Source organism: Drosophila hydei, unplaced genomic scaffold (assembly GCF_003285905.1).
Source record: "Drosophila hydei strain 15085-1641.00,03,60 unplaced genomic scaffold, DhydRS2 tig00008114-arrow-pilon, whole genome shotgun sequence".
NCBI classification, from domain to species: domain Eukaryota; kingdom Metazoa; phylum Arthropoda; class Insecta; order Diptera; family Drosophilidae; genus Drosophila; species Drosophila hydei.
Window position 1 is genome coordinate 6562428 of NW_022045827.1, and position 26558 is coordinate 6588985.

Here is a 26558-nt window from a genome sequence, read left to right on the forward strand (position 1 = left end):
CAAACGTATTTGTAAAATTTGCCAAAAAGAAAATGTAAAAAAAAACAACATTTACAATACTAGCTATGCCCTGAAGAAGAGTCTTTCAGCTAGATCAGTAGGGGAAAAACTTGCAATTGATAATACAAAATTGATATATTACATATGTGTACTAAAAGAGTACTAAATAGTGCTAAAAGTTCAGCTTAAGCACTTTTCATATGTTGTGTATATAACAATTATTCGAAAGGTAACACTATATCATATAGATATAATAGCTGAAACCATTTTAAAATTAGGTCTTTATTTTGCTTTCACAAAATAGCTTTTTCTGCAAAAAATATGCTCATTGGGAACTTTACTTTTCCATAGCAGAGCTACACAGTCCAAAAGGGTATTCAATTGTGCGACTTGACCTAACAATAAGTTGTCTCTTGTTTCTGGTTTTACTTTTTTTTATTGCATTCACTCACATGTGTCTATTATTCTTTAAACGCTTGAGCAAGAAAGCAAAACAAGGAAATAACACAGGGAAAAAAAACAGACAAATTTTAAAAGAAAGCAGTAAACTTCAGCCGCACTTAAGCCGAAAGTTAGCTACACTTGCATATGCTTAACAAAAATATTTAAGTTCACTGAATTAATATTAATATTAACTTTATTAATAATATAATTTAATAAGTAAATAAATTTAGAAATTTAATTGAAAGTTTTTAAATTTTCCACAGCTGCCTCTTTGGCTCGAGCAAATGCTGCATATCAAAAAGAAAATGAAAAACTTCAATATTATAGAGCTTGCGTCAAGCTCCAGCTGAAGCTAACTTTAATGTTGTCTATTGTGGTAGTCAATGTTGGGTTCTTAACCTGCCACTTGCTACGTGTGAATTCTTGTGTGGGTCTCCAAGCATATGTATGTCTGTGTGTGTGTGCGAGGAAGTCTCAGCATGAATGTATCTAATGTTCATCCTTTTGGCTTCGTGTACTTTCCGTCCGTTACGTACATATAAACACATTTACTTTTGCTACGTGTGAGAAGCACTTAGTCGGGTCTCTTAATGTATGTGTGTGCGTGTGTGTGTCTTTGAAAAGTATCTGAGAGTTGACTTTATAAAATTTAGTGAAATTTATAGCCATCGTGTAGGTGTTATATGCATTACCCATCAACGGCAACTAATACCAAATACAAATTGCTACAAATTTGTGGTCTACGAAAGTTGGCAAAGCCAATAGCTCGGAGGGGGTTAGGGGTTTATCGAGAAATGGGGTGGCAAGGTGTTAGGTAATTGACACACAGTTCGGATTAGCAGTTTTAACCTAAACTGTGAAAACATGTCGGAGCTTAGCAAATGCGAATAGTGAGGCGAAACACATGTCGCTTAAGCTAGGTATTTAACATGATTTTGTGACATGGATAAGATGCTTAGGCTTAATTTAAAGGAGTTTACAAATGGAAAATAGCTTACTTAGATGCTAATTATATGAGCAAAGAAAGCACTTTACACTTTTTAATTATGAAAATTAAGCACCTGTTAAATACCTGTTAATGCTCTTGAGGTTATTAAGACTTTCCTTTGAAGTGCGTGAGCATCTTATCTTTTAATTTTGTTTGTACTTGTAAAATTATATATAAAAGTATATAAATAAATATAAATACATATATTTAATCTGTATTAAAAGCCTTGTCTAGTCTCTCTACTCTAAACAGTCTCCTGAGAGACTTTTCTTAAGCAGTCCCCGCACAAATTCACAAAAAACAAAATTAAGTGTTTTAAAAGTGTATTTAATGTTCGGTCTACCATTCTATCTTCGTTATACAGTGATTATCTTTAATGTTATGTACCCTATGGTCATCTATTTGTTTCTTCGCATTACTCATACGAACCGTTTGACGCCACTTGTGTGGAGTTTTTCACTTTTTTCATATTCCCCTAACACAACAATTGCATTAAATTAGCATAAATAAAGCAGTGGTAACAAACACGAAAGCTTTAAGCACTATAAATGAAATTAGCGCAAAATAGCAAAAAAAAAATTAAGAATGATATAAAAAATGCATGCGATTAGCAGACAATTGAATACACTACGGAGTTTTTCAGACTGAATAAATACCCCAAATTGGCCAACAGCTTGAAAAAAAATGGTTAAAATGTTGTTTAAAAAATAAATTTACCTATCGATCGATACTTTATATGAAATCGATAAATAAATGTATAGAAATATGATATATATATATATATATATATATATATATATATATATATATATATATATATATATATATATATATATAAATATATATATATAAATAAATATATATAAATATAAATAAATTCAGCAAATAAAATGAAAATAAATTTATAGTCGAAACAAATGTCATGACAAATTCGTGATACTCTTCAGCTTAGGGCATACAAAATATATCAAATTATGCACGGCGTTGGGTTCGCCAACGATTTTAAGTGGATCAAGCGGAAATAAACACAATAAAGTCAAAACTAAGCAACAGCTTTTGGTATAAACTGAGATACATAGACAAAAAAAATGTGTTTTTTTTTTTATGAAAAAATCGTATGGTAAATAAATTCTGTGAAATAAAATATATATGAATAGAAATATGCTTTGTAGAGCAGCGCACACGCAAAATAACTGTATATAAATGCAGACATATAGTATAATAAGCAGATGGTTAAAAGCGCGAAAAAAACAGGAAATGAAGCTAAAAACTATGGAAAATAGCGCCAAAAAATCACACACACAAAATTGCATATATATATACGTATTATGATATCAAATGCTTTGAATGAATAGAGCTCAAAAAAGGGAAAACTAAAAAGAATATAAGTGAAAATAGTCAACACAAAGAGAGCGCGAAATGTGTATAGATGAAGGGAGCAAAAATAAGGGAGGGTGTGGGAGAGGAAGTGAGAGTAATCTCAGAGCCTGTGGCTGCCTTTTTAACCGTTCGCCGAATTCAGAAGCGCCAAAAAAATAAACAAAATTCGCCCCAAAAAGTATACAAAATTTTTGCTGCTTTTAAAAAATTTGCAAAATTCAAAGCAAAAAAAAACTGATGGACTAAAAATACTTTGTATTTCAATAAAGTAAAAATATTTTTAAATATTTCATGAAGATTCATTTCAGATAACTTTTTTATATATATATTATAAAGAAATTCCAGACATAGCCCTTATGATGTACAGGATATTCTAATTGGATTTTCTCTGCCAAAAATTTACGCAAATTTTTTACTGCTATTAAAAAATTCGAAACAGCAAACAAAAAACTAATTGACTAAAAATACCTGCACTTCGTATTAAAATTTAAAAGAGAAATAAATGTAAATGAGCAAAAATAATAATTAAAATATTTGAAAAAGAAATCAAAGAAAATTATGGAATTCCTTAATTTCATATAAATAAATATATAGATAATAATAAATAAAAAAATAATAAATATATATAAATATATATAAAAACTATATAGAAATTATATAAATAAAATAGAATCGAATTTTATAATATAATAAATACAATTAATTAATAAAATTTAATGAAGTAATATTTATTAAATAAATAAATAAATTTATTGATATGTAAATTTATTTATAGGCCATAAAGAAATTCCAGACACATGGCCCTACATAGCCCTCATAATTTGTAGGATATTTACATTAAAATCGCAAGCTGAGCCAACGTTCTAATTAATATTATGAGCGCTTCGTGTTTGTTGGCTTTTACCTTTTGATGTGCATTTGCTTTTACATTTTGAACATTTCGCGCCCCTTTGAGTCGATCATTGCTTTGCCAGATATAGGAAACTCAACAGCCATTCTCTCGCCCAAAAGTCGGCTATGTTTACTTTTTGTTGGTTTTCTGTTTGTGTCCCACTTACCGAGTTTTCTGGTTTCTATCACAACGAACAAATGGTAGGTAGAGCAAGCTTAGCCAAGTTAATTGTTAGTTTTACTTTGCTTTGATATGGTTTTCGTTCCAGGTTTGTCTGCTCGTTATGGTTTCTTTAGCTGTTCTTGTTATTTTGTTTAGGAGGGTTACTCTGCTTAATTATCGCTGTGCCTTGGTTGGTTTTTGCTGCCGAATAACTGAAATATAATAAATGTAAAGAATATCAATGTAAAAGACAAGGGTAAGGCAAATAAGTACGCAAGAATAATGAGAGTAATGGTCGAAAACCACGGCAAGGCAAGCCAAGGCTGTGGTTTGTTTAAAGAACTAACTGAAAGTGATATCAACGTTATATAAGGTAAAATGAAAATGAAGCCTATGAATATAAGCTACAGATATAAGCCAAAGTTTCAGCTAAACAGCAAATGAAAATATGGTTTATTACAGGGAGAATCAAGCTCAATTTCAATAAACAATTTGTAGATTAATTATTTGCTTAACAAAAGCTAAAATGCTCTTCTACCAGCATAATTTCTCTAAATATAAAATATTTTCCAGATCTTGTTAGTCAAGATATGCCCAGCAAAATCTATAGCTCATTGCACAACTCTAATGGCAAAGAATTTAACAATGCTGCAATGCTCAGCAGAATAACCTTGCTCCCCTTGGCACACGCACACAAACACACACGCTCGCAATCACACACAATGGTTTTTATGTTGAGCAAAAGGCATCTTCTTGGCTCCCTTTATGCAATCATTGCAGTCGAGCCAACATTTGAGGGCATAGACCAAAAGAACTTAGGGGCATTCAACGCGAAAACAATGCAAATTGCAGTTGGGAGCCATTGCCAGGCCTATTCACATTGAAATTCGCATTTCATATTCAAGCAAACAACAAAAAGTACGACTGCAAGGCAACAAACAATAAGCAAAGGATTCAGAAAAAAAAGAAAAACAACTCAACTGCCAGATACTCGCTTAACTTTAATTATCTATTGAAGTACCTGAAACAAGCAAAGACTTACCATATTTATTTATTAATTTGATAAAAAAAAAACTTTTTAAGCATGAATATTAAATCAGAAAAAACTTTAATGAGCATTCTCTGAAAAAACACAAATTGAAATTCTTCACATGAAACATCATTGCTTGATAATAGTCTAAAATAAATATGTTTAAGCCATGAGCTGATTTAAAGCCGTAATTAAGCTTTCACGCAGCTCAACAAAACTCATATCTCTGTTATGTGTTCTGTCTTATAGTCCATATACCCATTCAAGGCACTGTCATCTAGGGAATAAAATGCATTCAAATTGCAGCAATGCAGATTTATAGTATATACACACCTATATATAAATCTATATATATTTATACATTTATATATCAGCATTTTGCTGATTCTGCTTCAACTTTAGCCCGACTTTATTTTATTTGCATGTTTTTAATGTAAATTTTACCTGCCACCTCTTAAGTTTGGCACCTCTATCAGCAGCTGAATATGAATATGTGAATATGTGATTGGAAATGGGGAATGCATGCATTCCCTGCCTTTTTTCTCTCCCTCTCTCTAGCCAGCTGCATCTGTGTGTCTCTTATGCATTTTCACGTATTCAATGCACATTCATTCAATCAAACATGCATTTGGCTCAGCTGCTCATTCATTCATACCTTCATTTCGCGTACCGACAGATTTTTTGTCTTTCTGGCGCCTTTTTAGTGCACTTACGTTATGGGTATTTTAGTTTTGTGCTACAGATTGCAACCAAAGATATATAAAATCTCCTCTTTATGCTTCTATTCATTATCGTCTTATTATTAAATAAATTTTACTTTACTCTAAAATATTAAAATTATAAAATTCATTTTCATCTATGTGACTATGGTTCGAATTTTCCAAGGCTACATTTTTCTAATTAAAGCTTATCTGTAATTCATAATTTTGTGTGTGAACTTGGCTTAGACTGACAGCTAACAACTGCTAGCCAAATAGTATACAAGCATACTATATAACTGGCATTGGAAAAATCTTATAAATCGTCCTTGAATACTTAATCTCTCATAAAGCGTATTCAAACTTTCATATGCCAATGTCAGCCATTCCAATAGTTTTTTCCTTATCTTACTTTCTTGTTTTTGCGCCAATCGGCATTGCCTTTGTGCAATTTTTGCCTTACAGGCGACAGCTTCAAGCGATTGCTCCATTTTCGCTATGCTGCTGCCAGCTGGCCCCACCAGCGCCCGCTTATTCATAACTGTGAAGGAAATACTATTTGGGACATTTAAGTCGCATCGTTTCCAATGCAACTTTAAAATTTTGGCAGTGGGTGATTTATCGAGGGACCAAAAAAAGGAGCAAAGTATAAAAATGGAAACAAATCGAAATTCATTGAATTTCACGTGGCTCGACGATTTACATAAATTTTTTATTTAATTTGCTCAATGGGCGTTAGATAGAGCGAGAGAGTGGGAGAGAGAGCAAACATTTCTGTAATATGGTACCCAATATTAAAATACATTTGCGGCTATCCAATTGTCCTCATTTTGAAGCTAATCAATTGCCTTTTGGGGATTTTGTTTTGCTGATGCTGTTGTGCGTGTGTGTGTGTGTGACATGAAATAAAATATTCATAATATTGCATATTGATTTTATAATGGAAACTTTCGAGTTTATTGAACTTTTATGCAGCAGCTTTTGACACGCTTCATATTGGTTTTGGGATTAGCCAAATAAACCTAATCATATATTGTATTATACAGCAATGAAAACAAACTGTCTTTGTGAACTAAAATTAGGTTAATTGTTATATATAAACAAAATCAGAATATGCTAATTGCCGTGCATGAAAACGTACTCTAATATGTTTTTTATAGGACCAAAGTGTTAAGCCTGTAAATATTTTATTTTATTTTATTTTATACCTAAATACGTTTTAAAATAATCTCTTCTATCTGGAATAAATCGTAAAATATGCTGCTTAAAATGGCAATTTAGGCTATTTGTAAGAGCCAAAGGGAGACCCCACAAAATTTAACTGTATATACTTGTGCTTTAGCAATAATAAGCTCTTAATTTCATTAAAAAAGTTATTATTTTAGTTAATTTCCCAAAAGTACCGCCATGAGCATGTATTATTTGTCATTTATGTATAAAAAATAACTTTGAATGATTGAAATAACAGCTCTGCACAGGTTTCGGGGTGTCTCCTAGTCGTGCACTTTCAACTAGAGCACTCCAAAATGCGTAAATTTCTAATTCTATTTCTACATTACTATCCCGTTAATGCTGTTAAATATTAGCTAACTAGTTCACTAAAAAACATAACAAATAGTTAGTTAAATAAAAGAAAAACAAATATGACTGCATCAACACAATGCCGAGAGCTGCTCGCAGCGTTGGCAAAAGCCATTTAATTAATTACCACACATTGGATAAATCTAGCCACACAATCCACTCGAGAAAGCTGCTCATAGAAAAGTGAGAGACAGGCAGAGAGTGTAGCAGGTTGGAGAGGGAGGGAGAGAGAGAGCTGATTCGATGAGCTGCTGTGGCAGCTGAAATGCAATTTTCTCACTTATAAATTTAGCCATTGAAGTTCAACACAATACTTTCTAATTTTACGCAACGTTGCAGGCAGTCGATAGAAAATCTTCCACATGCATTTCAATGAAAATGCTGGAAGAACTGCAGCCTAGATCTGCCGATTCAATAGAAACTGGCAGGCAAAAGGAGCTGCAAAAAAAAATGGTACAAAATGCCAAGAACTAAAAAGGAAAAGGGAAACGAAATCCAAGCTAGAAATATAGTACAAAATTCAATTAATTAAAAGCCGTAAAGCACACACACACCCACACACATGTATATATATAGTTTATAGCAGCAACAGCAGCAGCTGCAATTGCCGTGAAAATGAGCTTGCCAGGATTCTTTGGCCGGGCTGGCAATTGTCCTGGCGCCGCTTGGGGACTTCCAGCTGATGCCTTTCGTTGGCGCAGCGAAAAAGTGCAATTGAAAGCGCAACAATGCGCACCACAAGACATTCAAGCAGCCATATGACCCACCGAAACAGCCACCCACACTAAAGCAAAAGGATATGCGAATTCGAATCACTTGCTTTCCCAACCCCCTTGCTATTTGCTGACTGAGTGACATGCTCGAATTGCTTTAGCAGCATTCAGCGTTCGGGTTTAAGGTTGGAGTTAAGGTTGGCTTCTGTGATTAGTTGCCCGCAGCATTCACAGATGAGCTCAAGTGCATTTCATTGCTCACTGTCACATCGAGTATTTTTCGGGTCGAAATTCCAAAAGCCACCAAAATAGATTGGCTTTCGCTTGTATTAAGGGTGCATACAAATAGCATGGAAATAGTCCAAATACCAATTGCGATGAGCTATATATATATATATTATAATATATATTATTACCCAGGGACGTGTCACATTTAAGTCTAATATATTATGCCTAAAGCCTGTAGGTGTGTGCTCATTTGCATGCAATTAGCTGTTATTACAGGTGCTGTTCAGCTTTAACATTAGGTCTGCAAGCTAAGTTCTGAGAGTTCTTTAAAAGCTGTTTAATTATTCACAAGTTTGGCAGTTCTGATGGCGTAGACATGCCACAAGAATTTGAAAAAGCTATGCTAAACGTTAGCCAACTTGTATACCGGACTGAAGTGAAGCCTTCAATTTGACATACATAAAATTTTCAAGGCATCTCAAGTTTCTTGACTATAAAACCAAGCAGCAACCAAGGCTGCTTGTGTCAACTCAAGCCAAGAAATGTCGAAAGATGCCTTTTCAGACTTGAGCAATAATTTCAATAAGGTTTTCTGCAAGGAATCAAAAATCAAAGAGTGCGCTGACAACTGACAGCTGAATAAAGCTTGAATTATGCTTTCAAATAAATAACCAGAATATTTATAATCAAAATACTCTTAGTTTCATGACTAAGTTTTAGATTAAGTTTTCATATTTCTGTCATACACATTACAGCGACAGGAATGTCATTTATACACTAATCAATTAATTAATTGCCTAAGAAAGTGTTGTTAATTATTACCTTCTTAAAGCTGTCCAACTTAATATAAACCTAATATAAATACAAACAGTATTCCAACAATTGCTTAAAACACAAATATGAAACAAGCTTAATTCCTAACTGCCAAGCTATTAACAATATTTGTAACAGATTAAATTAGATTAAAAAAATGATTAGCAAAACTATTAAATACATAAATATTAATATAAACATATATAGTTATTTTATGTAACTATAAAAACCACAGAAAATATCATGCTCTGCTACAGCTCGAGTCGTATATAAGTCAAATTTTCAGCTTCCTCGCCTCTTTGACCCAACTGCTGTAGATGTTGGCTTAATGCCATTACGTGATTTAAATTAAGCTGAAATATTAAATGCAATTAAATGTATTTTAATGCAATTGCTCTACTTAAACTTCAAAAATGTATATATATAATAAAAATTGAAATGTAAGCACCATAATTGCATTACTGTTAAGTATTTAATTTCAATTGAAATGAATATTTTAACTCTGGGCAAGGACCTTGGTATTAATCTATATGTATATATGTATAAATATATATATATATCTGCTATATATAGCATGCCATACATCTCACAGAACTCATGTTTCTATTACAATTTGTTGCTCGGCAATAAAATGGAATTTCTTAATTATAACGAAATGTGAGTGTGAATGTGAGCGTGAGTGTTTTGCAGCATTCGCATTCAAATTATGCAGAGCTGTGCACTCATTCAATTATTTATACTATTATATGCATTTATTCGTTCGCTCTTTTAACATATAAGCACGCACACACACACACACACACACACACTCACACGCACACACACTCACACGCACATGCCCACGAACAAAGAGCGGAGCGAAACTTAAAATGCAAACGAAATGTGCAATATATTCAACTCATGGAACTTTTAATACACTGTAAATCAAGTTAAGAAAAAAGTATATTTGCATTGAATTAATGTCAGCTCACTGTAAGCTTAAAGAGCCGTGGCCTATAGACTTTAGTGTATGTCGGCAGTTCTACAAGTTGAGATTCTCTTTTATCTCTGATATTCCAAACTCTCCTTCATCAACTTTTGCTCTTTGCAGCGCATCGGGCAGTCGTTGACAGCCGTTTGCAACATTCTTGCTATTCTGATTCATATTTTTTTTATTATAATAAACGATGCCATATTCCGAATGCTTTCAGCTACTCCTTCAGAGCTGCACCCCTTCAACCCGTAAAGCATAAGTAAGAAGCAAATATGAATCGCAAAATGTGTGCAAATAAAATTCAAATTTCAATTTGTGCATCGACTACAACAAACAAGGGACAGGGCGGAGTCGGGTGCGGGGTCATCATGGCAATAGTTTAAAGTTCATGCGTATTGAAGACTCGAAGCCAAAACAAATGTTCTTACCTTGTTGCACAAATGTTTACAGTACGTTGGCAGTGGCCAAAAAGAAAAAGGCTCGGAGAGGCGGCAACGGCTACAGCATCTGTGGCAGGATGCATAAGGCAAAGCGAACCAAAAAATTATACATAAATCAAGCGGTAAACGTAGTAAATATTATTCCATGTAGTTAAGATATGGAGCACTAAAGTGGTTAGGAAGCGAAACAGATGCTATATAGATAATAGGCCAAAGAAGACAAAGAGAGAGAGAGGGCGGCAGGGACCAAATAAAAGGGAGCGGAAGAGAGGCAGGAAAGATTTTTCTGTAACTTCTTTCAACTATGATTTGATAAGTTAGATCTTCCAACAAAAATTTGAATAAAGTGAGAGAAATAAATAAATTAAGCTCAGCCGTCAAAACTGTTCACAATATACACTTGTGTTAGTAACTACTATATTTTTCAACAACTCAATTTGCAGAGTTTTTCTTTCCCAAGTACTGAAGCTTGAAACCAAAAAAAAAAAAAATTATAAATTAATGAAAAATAGTGTAATCTTATAGTTCGTTTCAAATAGTTTTCAAAATATTCAGTTTATTCCTGAAAAATGTGCTTCCTCGCACTACTATTTTTATGAACAAAGCTGTACATCTCAGTTCGACTCCAGAATCAATCTATATTTACGATTTCAATCGTCTCAATTGTTGTGTCGCCTGTCAATTTACAGAAGCAACGTACAATTTATCAATATTTGTGCATGTCTGAAACATTTGATCATATCGTATGCAAAGAGCTCTCGGCTCGCTTTTGGCAAAATACAATTTTTGATTAATGCTGCATTTCAAATATTTAGACATTCAACGACCAACAAACCCGAAAAGAAAAGAAAGAAAAAGAAAATGGGCCAAAAAGAATGCCAAAAGCAAAATCCGACCGAGAATTGTGTTGTAAATTTCACATTCAAAACAAAAAACTCGGGCACAGAAAAAAATAAGAGAAAAAAACCCCAAAAAATAAAAGAAAATGCCGACAACAATTGAGGTAGCAGAGTGTGGCCGGAGAGCTCGGTGGTTGGCTGGAACATGATGGCAACCAGTTTCGTCCATTAACCACAAAAAAAAAAAAGTGCGTCCAATTCGAAAAATTCATTCATAAAACATGCCGTCGATTGCGGCGCAGCGAGTGCTGAGAGTGAAAATTCAAGCAGCCCCTCCAATCACCCCCTCCAACCGCTAACACACACAGACAGAGCTGACCATTTGCGACCCCTAGACTCAGCGCTAACCCCCTGAAGCAGCCCTAGCTTTACTGTTCACGCACATGCAGCAATAAAATGAAAATCGATTTTCACTTTAACGACTTCACACATAACAAACAACAACAACAAAAAAATGTGGAAAAAGGCCTTGCGGCAAACGCTGAAACCACAAATAGAAGAAAGAATGAACAAAATTGGGAAAAAATAGAATGGAAGCATATAACGGCATTGCATAGGGGAAAGGTGAGCAATGCCAAGTCGAGGGTTTTAGGCAGTGCTTAGCCAGAAGCTGCAGTTGGTCAAATCAAACTCAATATACAATGCTGCCACAAGCAACCAAGCCACACAGCCAGCTCGCCTGGTCAAGCCACCCTAGCCACCCGACCACCCACAGCTAACCACAAGTGCGTCGTGTTCGCCTACAACTGGGTTAAGAAGAGTAACGCTGACATCTTGCGCTCTCCCTCCCTCTCTCTCATTCGCTCTTTACTTGACCACTTCCTGGATTTCTGACTGAATTGGAGCGTAATGTGACATTTCATGTTGTGCCTTTGGCAACAAAGGTAAATTTTCCATGTTGCGTTGCGGCTTTGACTGGCTCCTTGTGCAACGTGTCGTATGCTTAACACAAAGTGAATTATTTTCTGAATGTTTGCCATGAAAAGGCAGCAATACGCAAAAGCGGAAATGGCCACAGTTGCCTTTTAAAATACGTACTATTTATGAGAGATGAAGACCACAAAAGCGAGCCGCTTGCATGCGACTTTGCATTGCTTTAAGAACTTAAACAGTTTTAAGAACTTTAAACAGCATGCATAAGCAATTAGAACTGAAACTCGAGGGGCTTAAAATTACTTTCATACTCAGAAATGTTATACTTAATATACTAAAATGTAATAAATTCTAACTACATTTATATAAATTCCAATTAAAATTCAGCAAGCAAATGGTCTCTAAAATGAAGGCTGACCAGCTGAAGGGGATACTACTTCCCATAGCTATATTTCAGCAGTTGTTTGAGTAGATGTTTTCTTGCAAGTTTTTAAATATTCTATAAGATTTGCCTATTGATCATGAAACAACTTGAGACTGCGGGATAAGTAAAAATAGTTTTCAAAATTTACATAACATATTTCCTTAGTTATTGCAACGTGAATTTCATCGTCAATGCGCTGATAATGCGTCGCACATTTGAAAACCTTTTTCTTTAATTTTTTGTTTGAGTTTCTTTAATGCTTATCAAGAAATATAAACCCAAAAACGTTTAATGAAGTAAATAAAAAATTTATAAAAATTTATTAAAGCATATAAATACACATATTAGAAACTTCCTTTACTGCATCAACCTTCCCTCACTCTCTCTCTCTCTCTCTGTCACTCCCCCTCTCTCCCTTTCCCTCTTTCCCATGATCTCCCTTACCCAAAATGAAATTCCCAGATCTGTATTTATGCAGGCTATAAAATGCATCTAAAGCTAACAACAGTAAATAAAATTGAGGAGCGAGTATTTGTACCATTTCAAGTATTGCTCCATCAAATCATAAACCAACGGCACGGCCCATAAACAAATTGAATTGCAAACGCCCAACGACCAATGTTTCATGCCCCACGCGCCACGCGCCACTCCCCACGCCCAACGCCCATCGTCCATTTGCTGCTGATTTAATGGATGAGTCAGTGGCTGTGCTGGCTCAATGAAATACGCCACTGGACAAGAGCATTCATTACTCAAGAGCTGAACATACGGCTGCAGCTCCATTGCAGGCTCCAAACTTAACGAAATTCAACTTAAATTATAGCTTAGCCCTCAGCATATATTGCGAAATCTAAACCCATTTAAGGTGCAAAATCTTTGCATAAGTTAAATCTTTAACCACGACACCGCAAGGTATGCAACAGAAATTCAACTCGATTCCCTTGGCATGCGTGTGTGCGTGTGTCAGAGCATCGAAAATCTTGAATGTAGCGGTTTAATATCTTTGATTAAACACCCACACACGCACGCACCCACACACACACGCACGCTGACATCATAAGGCAAGCAATTGGCATCAACTGTTAGCTGAGCAGAAGTTGAAAGAGCTCACCTCATGCCCATGTTGTCTAGTTTGCAACAAAGAGCAAACGATAGGGGGAGGAAGACGGAGGCAGAGTAAGAGGGAGATAGAAGCTAGCAAAAGTCAAAGAACGTGCGTATGTGTGAAGCTGTTTGGTCACAAAGTTCTCATGGATTTAACTTTAATTACAACTTTTGTATTAGATTATTTACTTAACGTCTTTAACTTAAACTAAAGTTTTTTATTTCCTGAGTACGTTTGGTTAATCCAGAAAAACTATAGAGTTTGGCTTTCATTTCAGATGAGCTTTAAGCTTGCAATTGAGTAGATAACAAATTGATAATTGAGTAGATAACAAAAGTTCATAAAGTAAGCTTGAAGTTCACAAATGCATTTATAGTTGACATATGTTTTTAAGGCTCTAATGTTTTTGAGCTTTTATAGTTATAATTGTCTTTGAAGCTTTAATGTGCTTTTTAGCTATTTTTAATTATCATGGCTCTATTATGTATAAACCACTTCTCTAACGACTAAAATGCTTTTACTTAGCTTAAAGTGCCTTTTGAAATTCATATGAATTGTTAATATTAACTGCAAATGTCAAAATTAAGCTTGATATAAACAAACTACAGCTGAAATATTGATGTGTATGAAAATCAATGAGCAGACATATAACAAAATATTTATAGCTTATTAGAGCAACCTTTGTATAGCTAATGTATCAATTATTCTACCATAAGTCTTCAGTAAAATGGATGTAAGCAATTGAAACTATGAATTTCAAAACGTTTGAATTTGTAAACGAAGTGATTTGATTAGTCAAGCTTTAAATTCAAATGCTAAAACTAAACAAAAGTCAAGCTGTTAAAAGGCGTAAATAAATGATGCTTAAATGTTTACAAAATAAATCAAGTAAATCTAGATATGAGTATGAGACATAGGGATTAAATAAATATTTAAGTTTATTAAATGGGGTATTTCTTATACAATTTTCGAACAATTTATGTAATTCAAAAATAAATTTTAAAATTTTTAAATTTTGTAATAAAAATAGCTCAAGTCAAGCAAATATAGATAGGACTATAAGACATAAGAGATATTTAAATATATAAAGTTTTATATTTTTTACAAAATTTTTTAAAAGAATTTCTCTCGTTGAACTACGATCATAAATATTCAAATTTCTGTAGTTTATTACATGCATATTTAGTGCCTAAATATTTTAGCTACATAAATTCATAGTTCTTGGTTTTTCTTACCTACAAAATCTTAACTTTTTAAGATAATCTCAGACGCTTAAAGCTGCTTCTTCAGCTGATTTCTAGATTTCTATAGCGCATCTGTTAGTCTGTAGCAGCTGTTTATCTTTTTTGCTTTTACTTGTACTCTGCAGCTGGCTCTGACACAGTTTGTTCATTGTGTTGATTTAGTGCTTATGCAAATTTAATATTCGTTCGTCTGTTCGGGCGCACCCAACCGCCCACATGCATAGACTGGCAACACAGTTGCATTATAAACAAAATAGACACACACACCCCCACAAATTCCCACACTGAAAAGAGAGACATTTATCTTTTGGTCTGGCCATTTATGAGTGTGCATCTGCATAGCTACATTTTTATGTCCATCAGTGTATTTTGTGTTATTTATGAGCGCAAGTGATAAATTGTTGCTGCCACGCCCTTTGCCCACCTGGGCATGTACATTATTATTTTGTTACTCGTTTCAATTGTCGCTATGTTAAATGCAATTTTTTCGCATTAAATTAAAAAGTTGCTGCGCTACAATTTAGACAAAGTGTGGACAAAGAATTTGCTAGCTGCTGGCTACGGAGCAGGCTTTTTGACACTTTAGTTTCGACACTTGGAAGTGCTTTTGTACAAGTTTTTCTCGTCCGTCGCAAAGACAGACAGCCAGACAGATGCACAGACACTTGAGAGATACGAAGCAAGCAAAACTTTTGGCACAGGATAAACTTGGAGCCAACTTGTTGCCAAAATAGAAAACTAAAAGCATGTATATGCGGGCCGACAAAAGGAGGCAGCCAAATAAATTCTTTCAAAAAAAAATAAAGAGAAAAAAGTTCAGACAAAACATTTCGCGAGCAATAAATTTGCAACACAAACACACGCACGCTTGAGAAGCTGAGAAAAAATCACTCATACGCACTGTTGCCAGTACCACAAACAACGCAACGCAAAATTATAGCATACACAATGGGGCACTTCTCAGCACTGCCAAAGCCTTGCCACTGTTGCCTTTGTCCGTCCGCCTGTCTGTTTACCCGTCAGTTGCTGCCACTGGCAACCACTGACTGCGCACTCTTCACCTCCTTTCTCAGTCTATCTCTCTCTCTGTCTCTCTCACAGCGGCTGCCATCTTGTCGTCAGCGTCTTTTGTAGTTGTTGAGCAGAAAATTGAAAAGTATTCTCAAGCATTGTTCTTGTTCTTGTTGTTGTTGTTATTGTTGTTGCTTGTGCTGCTCATGTTGTGTCTTCGTTCTGTGTAACAAACAACTAACTTGAAGGGTATAACAACTGTTTAATATAGCATCATCGAACATATTAACTATATATTTCTCATGTAAGCAAACTTCTTGCGCTTCGAGCAGCCTGTACTTTGTATAGATATCTTTATATAACTGCAGCTATATATATATATACATTTCTATTTCTGCATGATTTTACTATAACTATATATATAAATATATCTTTCGGTGTATGCATAGTTCGATATCTATAGCTAGCCTCAGCTCTGTATATCTTTTTTTTACGCCAGTGGCAGCTTTTGAATAGCTTCAGCTTTAATGCCAAAAACTTTTAGTTGGGCTTAGTTTTTTTTCTCGCTAAGAAACTTCTATGAAAAGCTAAAAATCAAAGAGAAAATGGTTTTATTCAATAAACGCTAAGCAGAACTGCTAGAGCATAACAACTTCGACTTGTGTGACGAACAAAATGTTTAGAGTTTTCTACTTATTTGAATGCTTGACAGTCATCAGTTAAAGGGTGTATATATATATATCTGTGTGTGTACTTTTGAATTGTTTATATTGAATGCACCAAAATCAGCACTTGAAGTTTTGTTTTGATTGCCATTGATGCGCTTGTATCGAAAAAGTTGTGCGCTTTCCACTTGGTTGTGCGATGTCAGATAAAGCAACAAACAGCGCGCTGCAAGGTTGTAATGGATAGACAGACACACTGAGGCGAGACAGATATATCATGAGAAAGAGAGCGAGAGAGTGAACTCTTTCATTGCTTAATATAATGAAAAGTCATTCAATTTCACTTCGATTGTATACATTTGTTTGTAACCATCTAGTTAGGCGCTTGAAAAAAGAGCTTGCAACGTTCTTTTTTTTTGCAATGGGTTAAATGAAATGCTTTGAATGGAATATATTGATGCACTAATTGAAAAGAAGAAAAAATGATATTTGGATTTTGGGGTGGTTTGCAGCTGAAACGCAATTAGGACAGCAGCTCCTTTGAAGCTGATCGAAATGAACACGAAAAGATACGAAATGAAATTTTTTGCTAGGAATCAAGGTGAGAGCTTCAATGGTCAGTAAATTTTCAGTCATGTCAGTCAAACTGGCAAACAATGCTGAACTATAAATAATATTTGCCAAAAGGGCAAAGCTTTTCATAAATATATAATACGAATATACATACATATAGAGTTTGCATTTGGAATGCGTATAAAAGTAACAAGTTTTATTTATGAGCCATTTACACGCCACACTGCAAGCGACAACTTTAACCAACAGACATAAATTTTTAATTAAAAGGACACAGAAATTGTTGCAAACTTCGGACGACTGAAACGAAACGAAACGAGACGGGACGAGACGCAACGGAATGGAACGTTATGGAACTGAACACAAGTCACACATTGCGGTGCCATCAATTAATGTCACTTTCTCATCTCTCCCCCTCTCTCTCTCTCTCTCTCTCTCTGTCTGTCTCTTTATATGTCTGTCCCATTGTTTTTTGGTCACATCACGCGAATGTCAACGCCGCGAACGAACAGGTTCAAATTGTGAGGAAAATGTGGACGAATGCATGTCAAATCCATGTCAAAATGGCGGACTCTGCCGTGACCGTAACAATGGCTACACCTGCACCTGCCAGCCCGGCTATCTGGGGGATCACTGCGAACTGGATGTGGCCGTCTGCGACACGGGTAAGTTCAGTTTGAGTAAGTTTCAGTGTCGCTTACATTGTGATCCTTGGTTGCAGGCACTGGCGCCCGTTGCCAACACGGCGGCGAATGCATTGAGGGTCGTGGCTTGGAGTTTAGTTGCAAGTGCTCAGCTGGCTGGCATGGCCGCATCTGTCAGGAGGAGATCAATGAGTGCGCCTCCTCGCCCTGCCAGAACGGTGGCGTCTGTGTGGACAAATTGGCTGCCTACGCCTGTGCCTGTCCCATGGGCTATACGGGCGTCAATTGCGAAGAGGAGATACTCATCTGTGCGGACAATCCCTGCCAGAACAATGCCCTCTGCCTGATGGAGGAGAACATACCCACATGTTACTGTGTCCCCGATTATCACGGCGAGAAGTGCGAATTCCAATACGACGAGTGTCAGCTGGGACCGCGTTGCATGAACGGAGGCGTTTGCATTGACGGCGTTGATACCTTCTCCTGTTCGTGTCCCCCACTGCTAACGGGCATGCTATGCGAATGCTTGATGGTGGGCGAGGAATCGCTTGATTGCAACTATACAGCACCAGCAACATCTGCACCGCCCGTTACACCTTCGATGCCGCCCTCCTCTACACTAGCACCGCCCACTGCGCGTCCGGTTACGCCACCAGAAACGACTATGGCACCAAGTGCACCACCAACTACACCACCAGCACCAGCTGTAACCACTATAGCGCCAATTGAGCTATCTTCGTCGTCTGCATCGTCTTCATCGGAAGAGACCGTGGTGGAGGTACGAGTAACGGTAGCACCACCAGAGAGCGACAGCCACAGCTTAGACAAGGCGCCAACAACCATCAGACCACAACCAGAGCCCACAGAGCCTACAGCTGAGCCACAGCCATTGCCTGGACCCACCCCACCAGCAACAGCTGGCGGCATTTCTTCTGCCTCCTCCTCGTCTTCCGAGGAAAGTCACGGCATCTACACTACTCTACCCCCAATACCAGCACCGGGTGTCACCTCCTCCTCAGCCGAAACGTCTTCGGAATTGGTTACCTCCGAGGAATACACAACAGTGCGGCGTTTTGATGTTAGCGGCAGTGGCAGCAGCAGCTCCAGCGAGGAGCCCACCACCACAATGCGCACCACTGTGACACAACCACCCACCATAACAATTGCCGTCGATTATGCATCATCGAGCAGCTCCGAGTCTGTAGAGCAGCCGGTAGCCGTAACCACAGCCAGCAGCATCTTTGTGCATCGCGTAACCACGTTTGAAACAAGCATCTCTGTGGACTATGCACCCACACCGACACCCTATTTTCCGCCAGAAACCACAGTGCGCCCGACCAAGTCGTCTCTGGAGGAGACAACGCGACATTTGTGGACCGAAATGCCCACCACAGCGGCACCATTCTTCACTGATTATCCAGCCGAGGTGCTCATCACAACACATCGCACCAGCGCTGGGCGATTTACGACAGTGCAACCACCAATACAACAAGAAACCACCACAGCGCCACTGGACTATGAACCGCCCAGCGTGGAGCTAACCACGGCACAAACTCCGCACATTGTGGTAACCATTCTGGAGAGTAACACAACGCTTCCGACCACAACACATTTGCCGGCAATAACAACCCAGCGCCAACAACCACAAACAACTCATGCAGCCACAGAAATAGCAGCCGAATGGGAGCCGAGCACCACACAACTGCCACCACCTGTAACCGTGCCCATGCCTGTGGAGGTAACAACATCCCAGTCTCTGCCTACAGAGGATTTGCTTGGGCCGCCTTTGATGACCGTAGAGTCACCTCGCGAGACAACCACGCCCAGAACTGTGGTTACCCTGGCACCCACACCTTTGCCCACGGAACCACCAACAGTGCCCAGCTTGTCGGCAGTTACGGTACCGCCAACGCCACCATCTACACAGTCTGCACAGACTATGCCACCACCCACACCACCCATATATGTTTACAGTACGCCCGGACAGCCAGAGGTAGCAGCGCCGACCAAGTCGCAGGTAACCGAGAGCAGTGAGGAGACAGACGGTGCCAATACGGTGGCCACCGGTGGTGCCGGCAGCGGTGCAGGCGGTGCCGAAGAAAAATCTGGCGACGTTGACTGCATTAAACTCGGCTGCTATAACGGCGGCACCTGTGTAACCACATCGGAGGGCTCCCGGGTGAGTAACCACACTAACTTCTCTCTGAACCCTTGATCAATCGATAGACACTGAATTTGTGGTAGAAAAAACCCACAACTCCAACAATTTTCTACCCCATTGAGCGTCTAATTGGCCATAAAGCAGCCCCTTTGGGCGACTCCAGTTACATTTATTCCTGCCGTACTGCCCCTTCCGCTGACCTATTGACGAGTCATCAAATTAGCGTCAACGTTCTAATTACCTTGGCAATAGGTAAACAAGAGCTACACCTGACCAGCATATGCACATAGCCACTATGGACTATGTGTTATCCTCCACTGAAATTAAGGTCAAACTTAGAAGAGCTTTTGCTATTTTAGTGTAGACAACTGTGGACATTATGAAAGCTCATTAAAGTATATTGAAGCCACTTAAGAATATATATGTTGTCGTTGTGCTTAAAAGCTCGCTTAAAGCTTAATCAGAACTTTTGTTTTTACTGCATTCGTGTATTGGAATTTCGTAATTTTATAACTGATAATTTAATAATTAATAATTTATGAAGAGAATAGTTGTAGCTGAGCTTTAAAGTGCTTTAAGCTGTGTGCTTTAAAATGTTAACTGTTCTGGTTCTGTTCAGTTTTATTCTTAAAATGAAAAGCTTTTTATTTCAGCTTAGCTCTGTGCGAAGCTTTCTAGACAGAATTCAAACTTCAATGTGCTTTTATGCTGTTTATAACAAAGCTTTTCGCTTGCATGAGTCTTGAATTCAATGATAACTCAAATAGCAGATAGTTTCGACAAAGCTCTTCGCTGAGCATTCAAATTTATGTACAGCTTTCATGTGCTTTAAAGCTGCTTAAAGTTAAGAACTAAACGTTGTTTGTGGCAAATATTGTCTAAATTCCGTTCTGATTTAATGTTAAATTAAACTTCGTTTTAGGAATAATTCTCTAATTCCGAGCTTGTACTGCCAAGCACTGCAGAGTTTGTATACACTTTCAGAGCAACTTATTTCAAGGGGTATTTTTAATTATTGCTTTTGGATAATTACAAAGTGCTGACAGCACGAACAGAGCATAAATCAACATATATTCTCCTACTCACTTCTCAAACCAAAGAAATTAAAAACTAGCGCATGGCGGAACCCAGATATTATCTATTTAGTAAGCTACTTTTCAGCCAGCTGAATAGCAATTACAATTTGCGACAGGCAGCAATGACAATTGGTTGTCAACTAGTAGGATATGCAAACTAGCTTTAAGTTTAATGATTTTCACAAAACTCATGAAACTTACAGTTGATGAATAAATTCTCATTAGTGCAGCAGGAAGAAACTTTAATCAAAGCATTTAATAGGCAACAAGGCGTTGGGCGAGAGCTAGAAACCGCACCCAAACACACACGCACACAAAGACAAGTCGAAATGGCAAACACACATAAACACACACACACACAACTAGCATTAAACCCACACATAGCTGCACAACAACCAGAGAGAAGCATATGCAGACCTCATGCGCCTAGGCCAATGCATAAATAATCATGTATGTAGCTTGTCGAGCAACAAAAGGAGGGCAACAGCAACAGCAACAGCAACATCAGATGAAGCCAACAACAGTTGTAATCTCCTTACTTAGTTTGATTTAAACCAAACAGAGCTGAATCCTGTCCAACAGCTAAGATAGCACCGACCTGGACAAGTCAAGTCCCTATCACAAAACATTCCAAATTATGCTCAACAACAATAATATGCAAAGGATTTCATTAAATTCTGATTGTAATGTGGCACAGCTTTGCGAACCACTTTAAATAGATAGCACTACAAAATTTGTTAAATAAATAATATGCAGTAATAGGCTTAAAGTCAGACAGCTAATTTGATTACCAAATACCAATCTGTAGTCTGGGCAGGAAACTTTCTATTTAGCAGCAAATCAATCAAAAACTTTATACATATATATCTCAAATTCGAAATAAAACCTTTAAAAGTTAACATATATATATATATATATATAAGTTAACTTATAACACTTAGTTAGCTTATAACACTTAATATAAGGTATTATTCAACACTTATTATCGGGTGCTAGACAAGTTAAGGAACAGCCCTGGCAAGAGCAACTCTACTTACGCCGGTGAGGCTATGATTTGTAAAAATATAGATTAGTCTCGTGTTTTAACTCGTACTGATAGGACATGCTAAAAATTGGTGTCATATAAGTAAAACTAAAAATAGTGAATATAATAAGAAAAACCAATAAAATTAACTGTTTCGATTATTCAAAAAAGAACAATTAAAAGCAGGGTTAAAAAGCGTTCTTCCAGTAAACCGCTTAAATAAATATTCACTCCGTCATTTGCTCGTTAAATGGCTTATTTCATTGTCTGAGCCCGAGGCCAGCAATAAGAGGCACAGTCGCCTCTCAACCTAACTTTCAGTCACCACAGGACTGGAAAACATATAATTGGCGCCCAACTAGTGGTCGGACTCCACAACCAACAACAATTAAGACAGCAGCGCGGGAGCTGCAATTGACAGATCTTATAAAGGGATTTTTTTTTTTTTTTTGTTTTGTGTTAGTTGAATCTTGTAAGTGGATACTCTAGCCAAAATTTTTCTTCAAACACAAAAAGTGTTAAAATTTATTTTATAAAAAAATAGCTAGGACTAGCGAGTATTTTATATTGCAATTGCATGTAAAAAAAAAAAAAAAATTAATGATCAGAACCAAGTGAGAGTGACTACTTTGGGAATTTTAGTGGCAGCAATTGATCATTCAGATCGTCAATAAAATTACATTGTGTTACTTTCTGTGTGTCTGAAGTTGTGCATGCAGTTCTCGTAGTTCAGAACTGCGACGTAATTCGACCCATCTTCTGACGGCCCGTTTTATTTTTCGCGACCACTGACCTGCGCATGTCTCGGTTCAACCAATAGAGAAACCCTCGCAGGCAGTCTAGCGACTCAGATTCCGACTGTGCAGTTCTCCCACCATCAGGTAGAATGGATGTAGATCAGCTTACGGAAGTAATAAGGACGGCTATCAGCAAAGCTTTAGCCGAACAGGCTGCTGTAAACCAGCAGAGGGAGCATGCATTGACTCAAAGAATTAATGAGTTAGCTGAACAAATAGCAGATGCATCCCCATTAGTTAGAAGTTCTTTTTTGAAAATGCTGAAGACCAGACAAAAGGCCTTTGCAGACCCAGACGAGACGTTGCCGTATAACACATCAGTCGTGGCTACCATTAGGACCATAGATGAGCAACCGATCTATACCAAGCTTTACCCATATCCAATGGGAGCGGCTGATTTCGTTAATAAAGAAATCAAAGATCTACTAAAGAATGATATAATTCAAAAGTCCGTCTCTCCCTACAATAACCCAATATGGGTAGTAGACAAGAAGGGCACTTATGAAGCGGGCAATAGGAAAATGAGGTTGGTAATGGACTTTCGTAAACTTAACGAAAAAACCGTGCCGGACAAATACCCTATGCCAAATATATCAATGATATTGGGGAATTTGGGGAGAGCCAAATTCTTTTCAACATTAGACCTCAAGTCTGGTTATCACCAGATCATACTCGCTGAACGCGACCGTGAAAAAACCTCTTTCTCTGTGAACGGGGGGAAATACGAGTTCAAAAGACTCCCCTTTGGATTAAAGAATGCAGCAAGCATTTTTCAAAGAACCATCGACGACATACTGCGAGAGCAGATTGGCAAATTTTGCTATGTTGATGTCAATGACGTAATCATCTTTTCAGAAGATGAGGAATCCCACATTAAACACGTGGATCGGGTCCTAAAAAGCTTATACAAAGCAAACATGAGGGTCTCCGTCAAAAAGTCACGTTTTTTTAAGAAAAGCGTGAACTTTCTTGGTTTCGTAGTCACCAGCACTGGCACCACGACGGATCCTGAAAAGGTTAGGGCAATACAGGAGTATCCAGAACCAAAAACGCTGTTCGAGGTTAGATCATTTCTAGGCCTCGCAAGTTATTACAGATGTTTCATTAGGGACTTCGCCGCAATAGCAAGACCCATCTCGAATATCCTGAAGGGTGAAAATGGAACAGTCAGTAAGCATAGGTCCAGAAATATAAAGGTTCAATTCTCTGAAGTGCAGCAGAGGGCATTTCAGAAGTTGCGCGATATTTTGTCATCCGAGAATGTAATGCTCAGGTACCCCGATTTTAAGAAGCCATTCGATCTAACGACCGATGCTTCGGCTCACGGCATAGGTGCAGTTTTGTCTCAAGAGGGTCGTCCTATAACAATGATTTCAAGAACATTGAAGGACAGTGAGGTTAACTATGCAACCAATGAGAGAGAGTTATTGGCCATTGTATGGTCACTTGCCAAATTAAGGCACTATTTGTATGGGGTGAAAGACATTAATATCTTCACTGACCATCAACCCTTGACCTTCGCAGTTTCGGAATCTAATCCAAATGCGAAAATCAAAAGGTGGAAAGCGCGCATTGACGAGTCTAATGCACGTATCTTCTATAAACCTGGCAAGGACAATCTGGTTGCGGATGCCTTGTCAAGACAGCAGCTCAACGCTATAAATGAGCAAGAAATTGAGTCCTGCGCAGCAACGATCCACAGTGAGGTATCTCTCACCAACACCATTGAGACGACAGACAAACCCTTGAACTGTTTTCAAAACCAGATAGTGCTAGAAGAGGCGCGTTTCCCCTTAAAACGAAGTTTTATTCTTTTTGGAAATAAGAAACGCTACTTGATCAGCTATACATGCGTCGAATCGCTGCTAGACGAGCTCGAAGATGTAGTCTCACCCAAATGCGTAAATGCTCTCCACTGTAATTTACACACGCTTGCAATGATACAAGATGCATTGGTGCGAAGATACCCAGCCACAAAGTTCTGGCATTGCAAAAATCGCGTAGTGGACATATTTGCGGTTGGAGAAGGAAGGGAAATCCTCACAGTCGAGCATAATAGGGCCCATAGGTCTGCACAGGAAAATGTTAAGCAGGTACTCTCGGAGTACTACTTTCCACGGATGGCAAAAATTGCCAAGGAAATAGTACAAAACTGCAAAACATGTGCTAGGGCTAAGTATGATAGACACCCCAAAAAACAAGAGCCACAAGAAAAGATAGAAGAAAAGATCAGAAACGCTCAGACGACGCTCAGAGCTAGGGAGAACGCAAAGCGGCAGAATAGAGTCTTCGATGTTGGTGACAAGGATTTGGTCAAGTCCAACCGACGGCTCGGAAACAAACTCACACCTTTATGTGTCGAGAAGGCCGTGGAAGCAGACCTGGGGACCGAGGTCCTCATTAAAGGAAGGGTGGTCCACAAGGACAACCTAAGATGACTCCCTTGTTTTTTTATTACACCTTTTATTATAAGCCGCTAGGCAATTTAGAATAAGTTAGATATAGTTTTTCAATTTACCTTTAGCCACTTGGCATAATTTTTATAAAACAATTTGGTGGCGGGTACACCCGATGCCGGTCATTTAGAGTAGATTAGGTCCACTGAAATGCGACTAATGAATGCCGACAGTAGACGGATAGAAGTAAACACTGAGGTTCAAGACCAGCTTAACCAGTTAACATTTGCTGTCAATGGAGTTCTCGGGATAGCCAAAACTCACAAATTGATTTATTTATTTGAAACACTGAAACACTGTCCAGAAACAGAATGCGGACGATCGAGTTGCAAAGTTTAATGCTTGCTATTACTCTCGCGAAGGCTCATTGTTAGCCCAAACATTTTGGACTCCTCAGATTTAAAATCAATTTGGCTAGAGGAATCCGTCAACACTATACATTTTATAACCAAATTCCCAAAAATTAAAAAAGCCTGCAGAAAAATTACGATTTATCCTGTCGTCCACAAGAACCAGCAACAGCTCTATTCGCCCCATAGTTGGATGCTAAGCCAGAACCACAGCATGCAAATCTACAAGCGGAATCGTTGAGGAAACCCCCTTGTTCACGGCACCACCACCAACAGTAGAAGCTCATCAGCCAGCAACAACTAACGAACTCTTCGCGGCGGCAGAGCCAAGCGACTCTTCATCCATACTAGAACCAAGTCAAGAAATCCCCAAAACACCGCCAACTGCATTAATTCAAGAAGTTTCACAGCCACAGGTTGCTCCAACCGCTGCCCATCTCTGTCGACACCTGCCACAGCTGCCGGCTCATCCTCATCCTCATCGGCAGCGGCGTCACGTCAACTGCAGCTGCCGGCATTGTCGGCAGTTGCCGCACGGCAACAGCAGCTACTGCTGAACGGCTCGCTGAAGAGCAAGACGAAGACATTTACTGCGTATCGAGCATCGGTGCGCAGCGAGAGCGACGACAAGGAGTACAGGGCGGCTAGCAGCAGCAGCAACACGATACCGACGACGGGCAAAAGTCGGCCGGTGTCGCACTCGCTGGCGGCCAAGATCAGCGGCAAGAACTGTAACAATCTGCTGCACAACGCCGGCAATAAGCTAAGCGTGAGCAGCAACTCCTTCGGCCTATACGCAGCATCTGGCATCATCGCCCAAGAGCCCTGTCTCCAGCAACGGCCATCTGAACAAATACTGCCTGACGGACTTGACGCGCCGCAAGGCCGAATTCAATCGCCAGCTGAGCGCGCCG

The 26558-nt window shown here is 38.1% G+C and overlaps 2 protein-coding genes across 2 annotated transcripts in view; one reads left to right on the top strand and one right to left on the bottom strand.

Moving 5' to 3' along the window:
• Positions 1-26558, bottom strand: part of LOC111595593 (MKRN2 opposite strand protein) — an 80886-nt gene that overhangs the window by 28380 nt on the left and 25948 nt on the right. The window contains exon 2 of the mRNA XM_023309404.2: positions 3871-4078. The gene's annotated coding sequence lies outside the window, so the exon portion shown is untranslated. The remainder of the gene's footprint in view (positions 1-3870; positions 4079-26558) is intronic.
• LOC111595582 (protein eyes shut) overlaps positions 1-26558 on the top strand; it is a 77935-nt gene that overhangs the window by 24622 nt on the left and 26755 nt on the right. The window contains exons 4-5 of the mRNA XM_030224547.1: positions 17649-17801; positions 17858-19959. Of these exons, the coding sequence (XP_030080407.1) occupies positions 17649-17801; positions 17858-19959 (2255 nt within the window). The remainder of the gene's footprint in view (positions 1-17648; positions 17802-17857; positions 19960-26558) is intronic.